We start from the raw sequence: 19,426 nt of genomic DNA, 5'->3' as shown, positions 1-19,426 counted from the left end.
TTCTTTATTTATTTATCACTTTAAATATTTGTATTGACTGCAGTAATTTAATTACAGCCCACAATATGCTAGCAACTGACTAAATAAATTTCGACTTTTACCATGTGACTAGGTGACGCTTTAAAGCGACTGCGGCGCGGCGTCTAACGTCTTGACTATTTATAAACACGTAAAATAGGTATACCTAATATTTTACATGTGTACAGACTACAGATAGTCTTAAACAATTTAAAATTTCAAGATTATGCGCCAATAAATAAGCTTTTATTTTATTAGCGTCAGTTGGAGAAACTATGGGAATGAAAATATTTAAAAAAAAGTTAAAATAATCCATAAACTATTTTAACATTCATATATTTCCTATAAATATAGGTCAAAAGTGTTGTGACCTTAAGGCGTCGTTGGTGGTCTGACAATTTTTTTACGCCTGTAGGCGATGTTAGCAGTCAATGGGTTTATTATTGTTGACTATTTTATATAAAGCCATATCATGTAATTTTGTATGGGTCATCTTGTTTTAGTCTGACGTGATGTTATATAAATTTATTACATATTGTTTTTTATTAAATGTTGACTCCTTCAGAAGCTTTCCTTTTGTTTTTTAATATAATTAAATTAAATTACATGTCTAAATAACCATATTTTAGCATTTTAATTTAATTTTCCTTGTAAATTCACATATATCTGTCCACTAGTCAAAGATGCAATATTTTAAAACTTAAAATAAAGAATTATATTAAATCTATTATGTTGAATTTATTTTCCCCTAAAATCTGAAAATTGGTTCAAAAATTTAATAAAAAGTATATAAAATTTGATTCACTAACTTTAATTACTTACTACAATAACCTTTAATATACACATAACATTTAACAAGGAGATGGACCAGTTTTGGTTTTCCTGTTAAGTTTTCTATATAAGAACGACAATCTCTTTTCATATTCCTTCCATTTAGTGGGTCTAATCATCGGAGCACCAGTACGGGCAAACATTTTTTTCTTTCTTAAAAGAATCTGCAATTAAAAATGTATTTGTAATGTGATTATCATTAAATGCCTAGTTATACCAAAAGATAAATGTTTACAGTATTATCTACTTACATGATATTCGTGGCCACTAACACCTTTGATCCATGAAGGCACTGTATACAACGTCTTTATCGGGTGCAATTCACCAGAGCCCAGGATGTCAATGTAATCATTTTGACCAAATAATGCTCGACGTTGAGTCCACGGATTTAATGGTCTATAATTAAAAAATCACATTCACGTAATTTTCACGCATTTTAAATTAAATTTCATAAGATTTTCAAAGCATTTAGAACTTCTACCTGTACTCTGGTATTGGCAATCGTCTACCTTCTGAACGCGGCATCAGTCCTCCACTCCAAATCTTTTCTTCATAGCCATAACGCCGAACAAGTCTTGTTTTGTCTGCATGATATCTCGTCCTTAAAATTTAATTTAATTTATATATAGGAATCAATTCGCATTTAAAAAGAATTTTATTTCAATTTCATTTTCCAAAAAAAGTTTTATAACCTAATAGTATTAACAGTCGGTCGCCAGAACGTTTTAAGTATTGTTGAACTCAACCACTCCATTATTAAATAATTTTATCAATTGTGAGCTTAAAACTTCCTTATCATTTAGAATGTAATTAATTAAACATTTCTTCTTAACAATAAAAAATAAAGATATTTTTTTACGACATTTAAAATTCAATAAACAATATGGTTTTATAATATCAGTTGTCAAATATTGTCATTTGTCAATAGTCATACATAAGCACAGAGTACATAACCACTATTTATAAGATAAATCATAGAACCTCTACAATCCATAAGTGTCTAACCAACATATATAAATAAAATAAAAAAATAAATATGGAAATTAGAAATTCCAAGCACTATTAGGGCTACAAGGTGAAAATTGGAGGAATGCACTAATATTTGGTAGGTTAAAACAATTAAGAGAATGTTAGACATCCACCTTCAATAATTATGAGCTGCTTTCAAATTATTCTGTTGATCAAATTTATAAATATTAATTTTAGATAATATTTTCTAGCCACATTAGTGGCACATTATTCTGCAAATTTATGGAACCTTTATTTCATACAATTTCAGGTTAAAACCAATAAACATTCATCAACCATTATCAATCAACAATCAACCATTATCATCTTTCAAAAAAAAATACCTATAAAATTAAAATAGTAATAATTCTTCAATGTATTTTCGCAGTTTTTCACTATTACCATATTGCTTGGTCCGTTTAATTAATTTTAATTTTAAAATTAAATTAATATATTATATGTTTTTGTTTAATTTATTGATTTAATTTTAGTATTAAATAACACATTCAATCTTTGCTTATTTTTAATATACATAATATTATACATTTGTTTTGTTTTATGTTTCATCTATAAACTAAAAGTAATTATGATAATAGTGGATATATTTTTAAAATTAATATTTTCAAATATTTGTAGTTTACATTTCTATAAATGCTTTTAATGCACAAAGATGCGGTAATAAAACAATGTTTTGAAGCGTAAAGAAAAACAAATTAAATTAATCATCTAAACATACACAATCTGCTTTATTATCTCTATGTTTAAAATTAAGTAGTATGCTATATTTTATCTATATTTCAATTAAACAAAATGGCTGAATTGCTTTTGAAATAATTATATTTCGTAAGAAAAAGTTTAAAAAGTATGTATGTATAAATAGCTCAGAAATTAATATTTATATATTTGTTAACAAATTCTTATTAATTATTACAGTGAAATCGATTTCGTTTATAGTTCTGTTGATGTTAAAATACTGGTAGTTCGCGCATTTGCGTTGTTTGTTTACTTGTTATGTTTTTGCTCTCAAGTTTACGTAAACAATATACAATTTGTATGTTTTTATTATTTGTAGTGAGATGTTAAAAGCCAGTCCTAAATTAATAATGGTATTGTTATTGTTTTACAGAAACTTTAAATATGTCTAAAAAAGACCCAAACGATCGGAACGAAAGAAAGTTGGAAACAAGCGATTATGAACACCTTATTTCACAACATAGTATTTTCGAATCTTCAAAGCCAAAACATCAAGAACTGCCAAGTTTTCCTGGTTTTTCTAACGCAGAAACTCAAACAAAACCAAGTGATATAAAGGGACAAGGCATTCAAAGTGGGCTAGGTGCATGGCACTACAATCCTTGGTGGATGCTAGCTAGTACATCGCGAAGTGTTCCTTCTCAAGATGATTTCTCAGAAAACAGTGACCAAACAAAAGTTAAACAAGAACCCAGCGGAGCAGGTACTCCTGATACAGATCCTTTACAGAATGACCTAGATCATTTTCAAACCACACCTACTCCTCCACCGCCCGCAGGATTGGACTCATTTTGTGACGATTGTTCAGATCCTTTCTGCGATTCTAGTGTGGCTATATGTCGTAAATTATTTCATTGTCCTCATTGCAGAAAGAGTTACCCTACAATTCTTGAATTTAACACTCATTTGACCGGAGTACATCCTGCACAAAAACCATTCCGATGCCAAATCTGCTTGGAACCTTTTTACAAAAAATCACATTTGCGACGGCATTTAGATGCAAGCCATACTCGAAAAGATGTAAATAAATGTTCAGTGTGCTCAAAATACATAAAAGATAAAAGTAACTTAAGAAAACACATGCAAGTTCACACAGGCCGTGTTCCTCAGAAACAGTTCAAATGTGATTTATGCAATAACAAGCGTTACATGTCTCTAGACAGACTTAACAATCACAAAGTTGTCTGCACAGGAGAGAAAGTATTAAAATACTGCGATATGTGTACTAAAGTCTTTGACAATTCAAGGTCTTTAAATAGCCACAAAAAAGTACATGCTAGAGAATTAAAATGCGAAAATTGTGGGGAACAATTTCGTTCATTAGAACAGTTTAACAACCACAAAATGATCTGTTTAGGAAACTCACATGATGGTGGTGGTAGCACTTCAACGAACACTTCAGGATCTGCATTAAGCCGTTGTTGTACACAGCCAGGCCTGTGTGAGCATGACAAACCAGCTTACTTGAACATACCTAGCTATGCTGCTGGCAGAGTTCTAGATGCCACTCTTACATCTTTAAAATCAGAAATGAACTGATGAATAGCATGAACCAATATTTTACAAGTAGATTGTAACACAAATTTTTCTGATTTTATTTTATACAGTTTACCAAATGGTTAAATCAATGACAGTAATAATTTACACAATTGAGAATTTCACAAGACTGATGCAAATATCCCGCCTCACAACTTGCTTTATTATTACCATTTAAATTTAGAATGTAGTGATTAAGTATAATACATTATAAATAAGTATTACTATTTGAGCATATTTATGAGGATGTAGTAAATATTGCATCGTAACTCCTACTGTTTTTATGGACTAAAAGAATATGCTCAAATGGTTACCCACCTCTTATTTTGTAACAATATTATAGTACACCTGTAAGTTTCCACTGAACAGCTTTACTAATTACAAACCAGACCAGACTTATTGTACTTTTAAAATGACAGATATTATTTATTGTTTGAATGTATGCCTTGACTGATTTAGATTAATGACTATTAGTGTGCAGTATTACATTTAACATTTTTTTATTTTTCTATTTTTGAAAGTTGTAAAAGCTATATGTTTTTTATTATTTTTAGAATATAGTGAATAAGTTTTATTTTTAAATGGTTGGTAGAGTCTGTACATGAAGCATATTTTATATTTCTGATGCTTCATTGTACATCTTGCTCCAAATATTTTTTAAAACGTAGTTGTATATTGATTATTAGGTATGTAATCTGAATATTTTCTAAAGACAATTTTTTATGTATGAGACTTGTTTTATAATATTAGATGTAGGCAAACTTTGTGAAGTGCAATGACCTTTGGCTAAGCCGTAAGCATGTAGTTATGGAAAGTTTTGTTGAGTACAGTCACTCAAATATTTATTCTAGAAGTGTTATACACTGAAAACTATTGCTTATATCCATAGGATTCAATTTTAAGGGCTTATTAAACCTATAAATGTTGAAAGTACGAACCACAAAATATAAAGTTTTATATTGATCTTTATCTTAAATAGAGCAAGAGTGGTCTGGTATAGTAGGTCCTTAATAAAATAATATTTAACGTTTTATATTTTTTGTAAAAAAAGGCTTTATATTTATGAGCCTTATACAATTTATTATTTAATGAATGAATTATATTTTCATGTTCTCTATCTTTAACAGACAAATTTTAATATTATTTAATTTTATTTTATTACAAGTTATTCAAAAATAAGACTTCTATTTCGAGGCTTTATCATTCATGTTTAGTTGTTGCTATTTACAATTGTTTTTACATACAATATGTTTAATTTTTAATATAAGAATAGTCTAGTTTTATATACATTATATAAATAGCGTAAAGCTAGGCACATTTATTGTTTATGTATATCTTTATTCGTAGATGATTTATCTTTATGTTTTCGAAACTGAAATATGAACTCTTAAGTAATAAAAAAAAAAGAATTACCCTATTATATAGTACATGTGTCCAAGCCTTATGGGCCACTATGTGTATACCATGCAGCCTGGGCTATACGATCTGTTATATCACCGTGTATATTTAGCTTCCATTTTACTCCAGACAACGGTTATGCCGTAGATTTTCTAGGCACGTTACCGTGCAATAAGAGGCTTGGGTAACAGTCAATTACAACTAAGACAATAAAGATTTGCATATTGTTATAAGATCAGTAATACGAAATCAAAGGCATAATAACAATTATAATTATGATAAATATTGCAAACTTCTATATTGTCGAAACATTGTGCAAAATAATGTATATGTATCCTGTAGATACTTGATACTTGTTATAGTTCGTCTTGATACGTTACTGATTGAGGAGTTCAAAACTGACCTAATTTAAAGTAATGTTTAAGTTAAGATAAACTTACTTTTAAGGAATCTTTTTTTAAAACGTAAATGCAATATTATTATTTAAATTATTATACATTATTGTATGTTACAAAATTTAATAACGCAATCAAACAAATTGTGTCCAAAGAAATACATTTTACGAGTATTTATCTAAAACAAACATATGATTCGCATGTACAAATATTATAACTGTGCCGTTCTGAAGTCTCCATCAATCACATATTATAGTGTAATGGATATATCCATTACTTATATACATTATAGTTATTTGAATTCAAAATGTTAGCAAAACGTTAAGATCCTCTTTGAATTATTTCAACGATATTTAAACATTATGAAATATTTCATGTTCAGAAAAATAGTCGTCACTGTATTAAAATTCAGTGATACAAGAAAATAAATATAATCAAACAAAGGAACAATCGGAATTATGTCACATAATGCATTTAACATTGACTTAACAATTAATTACTGCCACTAATAACTTTATAAAGGCACAGTTAAAATGTTTACATTATAATTTATTTAAATTCAATATATGTATAAAATTTTAAAATCGAAAAGAATATACATATTATTTAATTTTTTTTTTAGCATCTTAGTGCTATGGTACAAATAATGATCAGAACTTAACCTAACGAATTTTTCTTTATTTTTCAATCACTTTATATTACACCGTATATTTTTTTGTAGAGTTTAGTATGGTGTTATACATAATTTATGCACCTAGAAATAAGAAAAAATGTGTTCATATGAATTTAGTTATGATACTTATAGCATACCTAGTTTTATCTCAATTACAAAATAGTAGAGCTGTAAAACAGTGCAATTTTTGCATAAACATTCTTATTCCACCGAAATTGTACCGCTACTTTTAGTTGCAGAAATGAAATATTGTACCTACAAATGTTTGCAGCCTTAACATTTGAAGCAATTGTGAACGCATTCTGCTATTGTTACCTAAAGTTATAAACAGATTCTTATATTAGGGTCGTAACTCCTAGTTTTTAGCTAACGAACTAAAATATTGTAATAAAAATACAAATGTCACGAATAAACGAAATTACTTTCCGTTAATCCGAATTTTCATTAGTTCCCTCAAAAGTTGTAGTCAACTATACTGTGTCTCTGTTATTTGGTTACCATACATTTTATAATGTCGAAAATATTTTTTGCTAATAGGTAGTATTTAAATTAGTATATATATAGTAATTATTTAAAATAGGTTGTATAAACATTTTGATTAGACGAAAAATTGCAGCAAAATAAAATAAGATAGGTTCCTGCTAAAATAAATTGCATAGTGCATATTGAGTTATGGCCAAAAATTGAATAAAGCAAAACAAAAGATTACTGTTTATCAACCATAACCAACCATATTTTAACGACCACTATAAACATTCGAAGTTAATCTGTTGCACTCCTTATATAAACTGAAGAATGTTGGTGGACCATATTTAAAACTCCACCATCTTTACGCAGGAGTCTGACGCTTTATGGAACTCCATCTGGGCATTGGCCGCCAGAAATAAAACGCTTCTTAGGCGGTCACAGCTTATCATAGTGATAAAAATCTATCAGAGGAACTATTTCCTTTAAATCGGGGTGCTTTACGTATCGGTATGACTTAGAATATGAAGCAGAAGTCCTTGCAACGTCGTACTTTCAACGTATTGAGTGTACTGGGGGTAATATAAGAACAAAACTGCATTCTTAAAGCCGCCGGAAGAGAACGGACCACGACGCGTGAGAATACTGTAGTGGTTTTAGACACAAGTCCGACATAACCGTCTCTAACCTTTGAGAAGGAAGAGAAGAACAATCAAAATTCAAAAAATGTTACTAGACACAAAAAACGGCAATGGGAAAGGAAAATTTGTGTATCATAGAAAAAAATATATATATTGAAAGTGATTACGAAATAACCCATTTCAATAACAATACCTAAACAGTTTAAGGAATGAATATTCGTAAAATATCAAAATTTGAGTTATGATTCTCAATTACATTTGGCTTGGTGGTTTGGTGACAGAAAACAGTCCTTACGACTTTATTATAAAAGCGGCAATGTATCAAGAACATGCTTTACACACTGAGTTGTGTAGTTTTCATTGTAAACACCAATTGATTTTAAAATAATAAAATAATATACACACAATTTAAAAACAAAATGACATAAAGATTAAAATAATCATTTTCATTATCTCGGTCAACTTTTTGGTGGTGTTTTTACAGTAGTAATTTATATAGGATATTAACTTATTAAGTAAATACTCTCGAGGCATTTATGATCACAGAAACGTGGATCATATGTGTCTGTGATCCACCTTTTTAGCAGATGAACTCATTGTGCGGGGAAGATGTGGGTAACAGTATGCTATAATATTAAGGTTTTAAAAAAGTACATTGTTAACTTTAAAGGTTTTTTTATTAAATTATTAAACTAAATTACAACTCTTCCTCTTTTGACAGCAGCTTTCACAATTTTTGACTTTTTCTCTTTCTTCTTCTTTGAAATATTTTCTTTTCGTTTCTGCTGTCTGTCTTCTTTCTTCTTTTCTACACTCTGAATTCTACCTTCCCACTTCTTTTTACTCACTTTCTTTTTTTGTTCCTGTTAATTCAAACAATTTTTTAGCAACAACAGGTAGACTATGGAAATTTTCACAGTTAACATTTCATCAAAGCCTGTATTATGTCACTAAAATATTTAAATAGCTGATATGCAAAACAGAGTGCAGGTTTAGTACTGAGGTTACAATTATTGTATACAATGTGTTTCTTGCATTTGCTTACAGATGCACCAGGATTATTTTTTATGTTTTCCATAAACCATGGCGACATAGCATGTTGGCTTCTGGCATTCTGTGTTAATATGCTACTAATACTTGTAATTGAAAGACATGTGTCACATGAGAAATAATGCACATAATACACACATGGGGTAACTCCCCAAACATGCTTCTTTGTAGGGGAAAACTTCCTAGCATGCTCATTACTAGCATAAGAGTTTCTATCAAACCTATATGTCCTAGTAGCCCACAATATACTTTTGGGACTACATTTGTACAATCTACAGTCATGTGTATTATAAGGTTCAAAGTTTCAATAAGTACATATTTGAAAAATTAAAAAGTAAACAATTATGTTAGGCCTTACCATTTTTTTAATGGATTTTTTCAACAAAGTCGGGTCATCTTTTACTTTTTCACCCTCAGCTTTTTGAAGGATATTTTTCCATGCGACTTTTTCTTTTAACTCTTTGGCTTTGTCACTATCTGTTTCAGCCAACTTTTGTAACTTGTCCTCTTGCTGTTTCAAGTCGTCGAGAAGTTTCTTTGGATCCTTCTTTGATTTATTACCTCTGTCTAAAAAAATAAATTGTAATCAATTAATTCTAAATAAATCTACATTACTTTGGCATTCTAGCACTTATAATATACAACAGTGTCACATATAACTGAGTTACAATAAACATACATCAAAACATGTATTGTCATTTCTTTAATAAACAGCACAAATCTCGATTGATTAATATGTAATGAAAAAACATTTTAACATTAAAAGTAATAATTTAATAAAAAATTAAGTAAATTTTTCTTATAACTAAGACTTTCTAGTACAGACACACAAATTTTTGTTACCCTTCAACCACTCAAATGGCTAATTGGCGACTAATGTATCATCAAAATATTTTATAAATACTGTTATGTAAAGGTATATAAATGAAAAAATAGAAGGTAAATATAGAATACCTTTTTCTCCTAGCTTAGCAAAGTCAAACTTTGAAAAAACTAATTTCCCTTCATTGTTAAAGATAGGTTTTGCAGTATTTACATTAGTTTTAACTTTTGTTTCTTTTTCTTCGATATTAGCAGCGGCAGCCTTTACTTTATTTGGATTTAATTTCACTCTTTCTCTCTTTTTTATTTTCTTATTTAATTTGCTGTTTAAACTCTTTTTTACTAACTTATTTTTAATATTGAAATTATTTTGAGATTTGATTTTTTCCAATTTTTTTTCAAGCTCCATAATATTACGAGCTCTTTCAGTAACCTGTTTTTCATCTTGATTCTTAGATTCATTAGTTATTTCAATATCCATTTGACTATCGTCATCATCTGAAATAGAATAATTTATAATTACATAAAATAAATAAAAACAAACTAAGACACGTGTAAAGTAAAATACAATATAATGTATTTATTATTTCAAACTTTATATTTTATATAAAGTTTTCAAATTTTATATCAATTTATTACATCAAAACGAAAATGGCTATAATTAACACTAATATCAATAAGTTTTATAATTTTATTTAATAACTACCTTTTCTTTGCAATGGAATGGATAAAACTGAAAATACGTTTTTCAAAAAACTTAATTCCATGGTAAGTTCTTTTTTTAACTGATTATTTTTTACAGATTTCTTTTGCACGGTCATTTTAGCTAAATCCTATTTATTATAATATGTTATATTCAACTTTTATGTCGATAAAATTATAAGTCACATTAACCTCGCAATTGTAGTTATTGTAAAACTAATCAAAAAAACACATGAGTTTCACGGTTTTTTGAATGATTCCGCTCACAAGAAGGCAAAGGTGTTTCACTACACAGCCATGATTCATGATAGTATATACGAGGTTTTTAACAGAACTCATAATTTAAGAAAAACATACAATATATCATTACAAAAGGAATAAAATATACTTGAATAGTGTCCATTCCATTCTGTAGTTCATATCAAAGACTCTATAACGTCGGTACATTAAAAAGGATTTTCTAATTTTATTAAAGACATCCTTTACACATTCAGTTGTCATTATAAAATGTATGAAAAATGAAAATATCTATTCTTTTTTATCTTTATAATCTAAAACTTTAAGTTTAGACACTATGCCTTTTTGTAATTGTTTAATAGCACCAAAACGCCTAATTAACATAATTTGATACCATTTGACAATTAGGCATTAAAAACTGCTATCCAAAGACGTTAAACAAATTTAAAAAATATATATTGAATTATTGACAGTTTGTCTTGACAATTTCACAAATTGAAAAGCGTGCTTCAGCCTTCATTTGTGATACTTACATTTAAAATTGTTAAAACTTGTTGAAATTAATGTATAAGAACAAAATTACTATAAATCATTATGGCTCAGCAAGAAATTTCGTGTGGTCTAGATTATATTACAGCACCTGATTTACAAGCGTGTCTCAGTGAAGCGTTGCATGCTAATTATGCTTTTATTGTTTCGCCAATCATTCATCCACGTTTTCGCCGGCCAATTCTTCCATCCGGTGGTACTGTTGGAGGATTTACCCGGTCTGACATGATTTTGTCTCCTCAAGATTGGAACAGTAGAATCGTTGGTAAAATATCAGAGTATTTAGATCCTGACGCTCCGGCGCCTATTGTTCGTCAGCGACATGAGGATTCTCTCAATGAAGAACTATCTTACTGTAGAGGTCTGGGACTTCCGGCTGTTATGTTATCGTTACATTCGAAATATACAAATAACTTAGCTAGAACTTTGCATACTTACTTTGAAACAAGGTAACAAAATATTTATCATATTGAATTTATTTTGCTAAGTATATAATTATTAATCTAAATATTTTTTCAGCCATCATCCAACACTTATTTGGGCTAGTGTACCAATGCTTTGTCATAAAACATTAAAAGCAAACATTGATATAGACAATGAAAATGACGATGCTTGGAATGAGCCATGGCACTGGTGGACCAAATTTCATGAACGCATGGGTTGGGATAAAAGAATTGGTGTTGTGATAGAGATGTCAGCAGATCTGCCTTCACAAGATATCCTCAAAAGATGGCTTGGTGAGCCTATTAGGGCTATAATTGTTCCTACCTCACTATTCCATAATAACAGGAAAGGGTCAGTAAAAAAAAGTACATGCATTAATTTTTAAAGTTATTTTCTGTAAGAATTTATCATCATATACCTATATATTATACTGAAATATTATGATCATGAAATAATGTTGGAAGATGAGTATATATCTCAGTTACAATGCATTCATACTACTCCCTACTACACTTACAAATACTCATTCTTTTTATTCTGAAAGAGATTTGATGATACCTATAATTAGTCTACAAAAGTATTCTATGTACTTTTGATTTATTGGATGGATTATTTGAAAATAAATACTTCTTGATTTTAGGTATCCAGTTTTGTCACGAGCTCACCAACAAGTAGTAGTTAGTATGGTAGAACATGATGCTCAGGTTATTGTTAGTGGAGCAAGGAGGTCAAATATTGAATATTACTTACAATATTTATACAGACTTTGGAAGAGAAGGCCTTACATTGGGGACGATCCAATGCTTAGTTATGCAAAAGGGTAATTAATTTAATAACTATACTTTTTAAAAGTATGAAATCTAACAAATTATTGTATTATGCTGCAAATATGTCTAAACCTCTGGGTTTATCACTAATAAAAGTTATTTACATTAAAAAAAAATGAATTTTTACAGTGTAGAGTAATTGTATAGTACCTTAATGTTATGCAGATATTTAAAATAATCTGGATAGGATTAACACTATAAAAATGGTTTTTTCTTTGAAATCTTATATTAATAATTAATAATTCTTATTTTAGTGTTTTTGTGAATTAGAACACTTCTCCACAACACCAAATAATTATTACGAATGAATTGTGTTACTTCTTGATTGCAGATGGGAGGATTATCTTCAGACTCCATTACAACCTTTAGCAGATAACCTAGACACGCACACTTATAATGTTTTCGAAAAAGATCCAGTTAAATATGATCAATACCAAAAAGCAATTGCTCAAGCACTTACTGATATGCACAAGAAGAGGAAAGGAGAAGGCATTGATGTTAGTAATATGTAACTTACATAATTATCAGTTTTTTAATTTTATATATTTCTACAATATTTCATTAATTAGTCACGATCCAATCATTTTTATAAATGTTTCAAGCCAGTCTTTGTTGTTTATAATTATTGTAAGAAATCACATATTTCCAATGAAATTTATTTCTTAAATTATTTATTGCAAATATTTTTTTCTACACAAACTGAAGTGTAAGTTTTTGTTTGTATCATAGACTTTGAGAAAATAATTTCTATAATCATAATGTTGTCGGGTATGGTTGTCAAAAAGTTTTAATTAATTTATATTTAGTTTCATCACAACAGGATCATCAGAGTGACTCATGTATTATAGAAGCAAAGAAGTGTGAAGTTGGACAGGGTGATAATACAGTAAAAGAAAATGAAAGACCAATTACAGTTATGGTCTTAGGTGCTGGAAGAGGACCCCTTGTCAGGGCAACTCTTAATGCAGCAGATATTACTAACAGCAAAGTTAAAGTAAGCGTATAATAACATCTATGAAATAATTATTTTTACTCCATAATGCTCTTGATTGTATAATTGTGACTTTAAAGTTATAAGGCATATGCATTATTTCTCTTAATTCCAAGGTCATAGCAGTTGAAAAGAATCCATGCGCAGTAGTTGTACTTGCAGCTCAAGTTCGAGAAGTATGGCGGGATCGTGATGTTATAGTAATACCTGGTGATATGCGTCAAGTAAATTTTTCACCTAAAGCTGATATAATTGTTTCTGAACTACTAGGTAATAAAATTAATGGCATTTTATACTCAAAATAACATACTAAATACTTTAAACTATAATTCTTGTTTAAGGTTATTTTGTTATGTCCAGTTGAAAGATTCTTCCCTTAAAAGCTATAATAATAAAGCTAGCTAGCTAGCTAAAGAAATATTATAATATATGTATATATATATATAATTATTTTTTTTCATTCATTTTTCTTATTCTTGTAGGCTCTTGGGGTGACAATGAACTTTCACCGGAATGTTTAGATGGTGCTGCAGGCTTATTGAAAAGTGGTGGTATATCTATACCCAGAGAATATAGTTCATATGTCGCGCCAATTTCGTCTCCAAGATTGTGGGCTGCTGCTAGAGCAGCATCTCCTGGAAATTCTGCCCAAATAGAAAAGAATCTTGAAACTCTATGGGTGGTTTACATGCAAAACAAACATGATATTGCAGAAACTAAGGTTAGTTTAAACAACTTTATTTTCTTTTAAATATAATACTATTTCAATCTGTCATTACTTGCTTTTTATTTTTTAGTGTGTTTTTACTTTTGATCATCCTGCTAAAGGAATGAAAAACTATGAAGGACAGGATCTCACAGATTATCGAGGATTACCAATGACAGATAATAGAAGATGCACTACACTTACATGGGAAGTTGAGCAGGATAATGTGATGCATGGGTTTGGTGGATATTTTGACTGTTTATTATATGGAAAGGAAATGATCAGCATTGTACCTTCTACTCACAGCCCAGGAATGATATCATGGTTTCCCATATTTATACCTATTAAGGTAATAAATATATTTATTTATTGTGTAAAAACACATTTATTTATTGCATCTAACAAAAAGTTTGAGTCCAGTGCAATTTAATTTTAAAATTAATCTGCACACAAACACAGATTTTAAATTAAAAAAAAAATCCTATCATATCAATTGTCTTGTTATTAACTGACATAACTTTTTAAATCCAAATATTTTCTATAAGTGGCCTATTCAAAATACATTTTATTTAAATTATTGACACAATTAAATGAAAGAATAATTATGATTACAGACTCCTTTACGAGTGAGGAAAGGTGATAAAATAAAAGCCATATTTTGGAGATGTGTAAGTGCCCGTAGAGTTTGGTATGAATGGATTGTTGAAGTTGGTGAACACACTACTCCTCTGCACAACCCAAATGGACGAAGTTCAGAAATGTTGTTATGAAGAAACAATTTAGTTTTTCTTCAATAAATATATTATATTATAACAAATTATAATAATAAAACTTATTTTTTCACTACACCAATTCATTCTTTAACAACAAACTTTTTAGAACTCATATTTATCTATTTACATTAAACAGCCAGTGTTTTATTTCTATACATATCTAATGTTGAAATAAATAATTATATTGCAAATATCCACTTTAAAATATTATCTTTCTGTTAACCTCGATATATTCATCTCTTTATGGAAATCATTAATATTTTGGTCCCATCTCTTCTCAAAATAAATACCTGAAAAGAAAAGAAAAACTTTACAAATTTTATATTTCACTATGAAATTCATGTTAAGTGATTATATTTAAGGCAACTGCAAATCACAGTCATTATATAATAAAATTATTTCTTATAACCTCCAAAACTTGTTAAATCTTCCGGTATAAGATTTATATATACTGGCTTAGTAGTTTTTTCAGTTAGGCATAGGCTTATAACAACAAAATTGGTAACAAAACATTATTTTATTGGTATAAAAGTAAATAAAATACCTTGTAAAAATTTTGCATTCTGTCCTGTTTTGATAGCCCAGGGTAAATAATATTTAAGATAAAGTTGTCGATGTTTTGGTTTAAGGCGTGCTGCTCCCCAAATACCACCACCGATGCACATAGGTAACCTTGTTTGAATACCTTCTACCCATTTAACAGCAACCTTAGGAAATACAAAATTTAAATTATTATTAAGTAATTACATACTAGAAGACTAAAGTGACATTGTGAAACTGGCATATTCTATTTATAATCACCTAAAATTTATTTAATTGTAAGTACTTACTTACTATTAAAGTAAAGTACTTACTTCACCGAGCATTGTAGTCTTCATAAATAATGAAGCATGAACTAAGTCATGGACCTCTCTATATCTTTGCATTACATAAGCTATATCTGGATCATTGATAAATTGTACAGGTAACCGTGAATCGGCTATTATACCGTTTTCCTTCATAAAATTAGCATAAACACAACCAAGGGTATCTTCAGGCAATTCTGACAGTGTTTTAAAGCAAACTGTTTGAGAGTTTATTCGCGGCATATCTCGCAATATTTCAGCCCCTTCGTTATTTTCAAGCATTTTTTCTCGCATAAACTTAAGAGATGCTTCGCCTGTCACTTCACCTAAACATGCAATCATATCTCCTCTATATGGATCAAGGAGGGCTACAGTGGCCGAACCGATAGTTAGCAAAGTTTTTTGAAATAGATTTGTTGGAATATAATTTATTTCCAGTTCTTCCCTAAAATTTTTGCTTTTAGGAATAGAACTTAATTTTCTAATAAAGGTAAAGGCACGCATTTTATTCACTACTAACTTATTTCTGAGTCTAATGTAATAATAACTAATAATAAATATGTACTATGTTATCATAATAATGAAATCAGACCGGGATAAAGATTATCATAGTCGCAAAGAATATACAATTACTAAGTACTTGTGTCTTCTATACCATAAAATAATACTCTATGGTCAGAACTCTGAACATGAAGGTTTCATGAATTGAAACATGTATTATACGTAGTTATTTGTCATAGATTTCATGAATTTTAATGGCAGCACTTTGTCGAATTATTCTGAAAGCAAGAAACGAGTTAAGTAATAAAATCCATCCAGTCAAACAATTTCTCGCAGCAGGCCATACAGCAACATCGGAATAATAGGCTTGTTTCCACTAATAATAAATCGGATGGCTTTGAGTTTCTAATGATTAACCATGATAATTAGTAAATAAAAAAACAACTTTTCTACAAAAATAATAAAAGATTAATTATATTTTTGGAAAATAAAATCGACAAAATGAGGCATTTAATCACGTGACATTAAACACCAATCAGAGTCGCGTGACGTCACACCTCGCGAAACAAGCGCGGAACGCTACGTTGTTGCTATCAATTATCATTATGGCAGATAAACTGGGGTACTACTTGGTTCTGGATCTTTCAAACACTCTGCGATTATTGACAAGCTTTGTTTTTTCAACATATATCTTCTTGGCATTCGAACTTCGTTGGTATACAACCTGGTTTCATGCGCACTTGTGTCTTTACCCATAGTATGATACTCTGTATAATTAGTCATATCATTTGGCAACTAAAAAAATAAGAAGAGTTTGAATTATTACATTTTATAAAACGAAAATAATATTTTAACTCAAACAAATCATAAAATCCTATTCTAGTCCTAACATTTTATAGGTTATGTGTGATATATTATATGTGCTAAATTCATTTCTTTTACTATATATTTATAAATAGATATATCAAGTTGTATTTAATACTTACATCGAAATGATCTTCACAGAAATAAATTGTGGAATTAATTGACAAAATAAGAGCATCTTGCCTCCATGCCATTTTTAACCACTTTATTCGTATTTATTTATTGTTTGGTACGTATATGAATAATTTGTCTTGTATTTTTATCGTTGTACTTTCACATTGGGGCACCATACAGTATTTATAATACGAGGAATTCATTATTTATTAAAAAACACAATTGACTGTCATACACAAACACGACTGTTTCGCGAGGTGTGACGTCATTCAAGACGCCATGACAATCTTGGCCTTTTTCGCGGTCAATTTCAAGTTCATTTCTAAAAACTCAAAATACTAACATAAAAAACCTATTTTTCTTAAAATAGTATATTTTTGGGGTGAAATAGATGCTAAGCTATAGTTTTAAACTAATTTCCAAATTTTGTCAACTAGCCTATTGTATTAATATGGAGCATTACTATAGGTTAACATTTAAAACTTCTTACATTTTACGATAACACAGAAGGTAGTTTTATCGTTCAATTTCAAATTACAAATCATTTTTCGAATAAAAAATCCTAATAGTTTTATAATTTCTACGATAAACAATATAACAACAGTTATTGTTTGAGTTAGTTTGTTTTCGGAAAATGGGTTGATAATATCTGACAACGAACACTAGCACTCAGTTAAATCAAATAGTAAATAATAATAGAAAGGTTTGAATAGTCTATGATTAAAAATTGCGCTATTTACTAGCTTACTCTCAAATATATTCAAAAACAATGACACTTAGACAAGCCATTGTACTTTATACTTTTATTATACACCACACAGAGAAAATAAATAAATACAACATAAATCCAGCCTTAATAAACGAGGCGTACATTTTTGGCGACTTTATCGCTACATAGCGATCTGTTCCAGGCAACCAGCTTAATACTTTTTTTAATTGAATGTTGCAACATCAAGATAATAAGATTTTTTTACCCTGACTTAAATATCAAACGTATAGAATGTGCAGCCCATAAATAATACATAATATATACTGACGTTGGGTTGCCTATTCTTTGCCTGGACAAACTACTCGGTTGTCAGGAAAATTGGGTATGTCGATGCCAGTTACCTTCACTCGGTGATCGGTGAAGGTAGTTTTAGGTTCAGATCAGCGTTGCAGAACTATCGATAGTTTGACTATCGATAGTTGACCTCGAAAACTATTCAGGATATCGATAGTATCGATAGCTCTCTGTAAGCAATACTATTGGTAGTAGCGATACTATTGCTACTATCGATAGTATCGATAGTTTTGGACTATCGATAGCCAGCAAAATTTTTAATTATTCCTTATTCCGCACAAAATGTCTTAATTCTAAAAACAAATATTGTTGTAAAATTTAATTTCATTTATTTAAATATACACTATAGTTGGCCTACTAAATTACTTATCTTGAGAAAGTAATACTATTGGAAATTACTGGCTATCGATAGCACTAAACTATCGATACTATCGATAGTATCGCTTACACCTTAACTATCGATAGTCTATCGATAGTGGTCTATCGATAGCAACACTAGTTCAGATCTTCTACGAATAAATTAATATTAAAGATTATATGATAAAGTTGAATGCGCGATGCCGCCAATTAAGTGTCAAGATTGTCAAGTCGCTCGAAATGAACGAATTCACACATTATCCTATATGAGTATGATTATTTTATTACGAACATAGAACGTGAATGTTTAAATTCGTGTTATGTTAGTGATAAAAAGAAAATTTATCATAATACATTTTTTGTTGTAGTCATTTGCATCATATTTAAAACTATTTTTAAATACGCTAAAGAAGAACTTCTGATGCGCGTACATATGTACACTTATTTCAATATGATATTGAATAAATAAATAATAGTTTAACACCATAAATTTTTAAAAAAAAGAACATCTATTATAACACCATAATGAAGTGTTAGTGATGCCTTGGTCTAGATACGGCGTTACTACCACAAATGGTTAATAGTCATAAAATAAATACTGTTATAGGTACATACTAAGTCCCAGGCACCCAGGCAGGCATTTAGGCAGCATAAAATAATTTAAGGATAAAATATAATTTAATTGAATTAAGAATTGGATGCCTTTTCCAAAAATTAAAAAAAGAACAAAATATCATTTGTAATTTTTGCAACTGATATATTTTTGGTATGATTTTTTTGTAAATTGTGTATCCTGTTTTATGTTATGTTCGTATCTTTACATTCCAGAGATATGTTGTCTATGCATGTAACTAACATTTTGC

General features: G+C 29.3%; 5 protein-coding genes across 6 annotated transcripts; 2 read left to right on the top strand and 3 right to left on the bottom strand.

Moving 5' to 3' along the window:
- Positions 1-808: 808 nt before the first annotated feature.
- Positions 809-1,737, bottom strand: LOC125073043 (39S ribosomal protein L51, mitochondrial). The gene is made up of 4 exons (XM_047683727.1): positions 1,542-1,737; positions 1,331-1,450; positions 1,101-1,245; positions 809-1,013 (listed from the first exon to the last, which is right to left on the bottom strand). Exons 1-4 carry the CDS (start codon positions 1,601-1,603, stop codon positions 870-872), a joined length of 471 nt encoding a protein of 156 aa, XP_047539683.1. The 5' UTR covers positions 1,604-1,737; the 3' UTR covers positions 809-869.
- Positions 1,738-2,660: 923 nt separating this feature from the next.
- On the top strand, positions 2,661-7,044 carry LOC125068862 (zinc finger protein 492-like). 2 transcript variants are annotated; one of them, XM_047678209.1, is made up of 2 exons: positions 2,661-2,719; positions 2,984-7,044. In XM_047678209.1, exon 2 carries the CDS (start codon positions 2,995-2,997, stop codon positions 4,147-4,149), a length of 1,155 nt encoding a protein of 384 aa, XP_047534165.1. In that variant the 5' UTR covers positions 2,661-2,719; positions 2,984-2,994; the 3' UTR covers positions 4,150-7,044. The 2 variants fall into 2 exon arrangements, with proteins under 2 accessions (XP_047534165.1, XP_047534175.1); XM_047678219.1 differs by lacking the exon at positions 2,661-2,719 and adding an exon at positions 2,801-2,908.
- A 1,332-nt stretch (positions 7,045-8,376) lies between these two features.
- On the bottom strand, positions 8,377-10,518 carry LOC125068873 (surfeit locus protein 6 homolog). The gene is made up of 4 exons (XM_047678232.1): positions 10,297-10,518; positions 9,723-10,088; positions 9,127-9,335; positions 8,377-8,581 (listed from the first exon to the last, which is right to left on the bottom strand). Exons 1-4 carry the CDS (start codon positions 10,409-10,411, stop codon positions 8,411-8,413), a joined length of 861 nt encoding a protein of 286 aa, XP_047534188.1. The 5' UTR covers positions 10,412-10,518; the 3' UTR covers positions 8,377-8,410.
- A 473-nt stretch (positions 10,519-10,991) lies between these two features.
- On the top strand, positions 10,992-14,892 carry LOC125068854 (protein arginine N-methyltransferase 5). The gene is made up of 9 exons (XM_047678196.1): positions 10,992-11,527; positions 11,598-11,873; positions 12,163-12,342; positions 12,681-12,846; positions 13,170-13,343; positions 13,457-13,610; positions 13,823-14,061; positions 14,138-14,395; positions 14,661-14,892. The coding sequence occupies exons 1-9, from the start codon at positions 11,124-11,126 to the stop codon at positions 14,814-14,816; spliced, it is 2,007 nt and encodes a 668-aa protein (XP_047534152.1). The 5' UTR covers positions 10,992-11,123; the 3' UTR covers positions 14,817-14,892.
- Positions 14,893-16,279, bottom strand: LOC125068882 (ubiquinone biosynthesis protein COQ4 homolog, mitochondrial). The gene is made up of 3 exons (XM_047678243.1): positions 15,674-16,279; positions 15,364-15,526; positions 14,893-15,109 (listed from the first exon to the last, which is right to left on the bottom strand). Exons 1-3 carry the CDS (start codon positions 16,166-16,168, stop codon positions 15,027-15,029), a joined length of 741 nt encoding a protein of 246 aa, XP_047534199.1. The 5' UTR covers positions 16,169-16,279; the 3' UTR covers positions 14,893-15,026.
- Positions 16,280-19,426: the final 3,147 nt, after the last annotated feature.

This window comes from Vanessa atalanta, chromosome 2 (assembly GCF_905147765.1).
Source record: "Vanessa atalanta chromosome 2, ilVanAtal1.2, whole genome shotgun sequence".
NCBI classification, from domain to species: domain Eukaryota; kingdom Metazoa; phylum Arthropoda; class Insecta; order Lepidoptera; family Nymphalidae; genus Vanessa; species Vanessa atalanta.
Note: the sequence above shows the minus strand (reverse complement) of the source record. Positions and strands in the feature narration are given on the sequence as shown.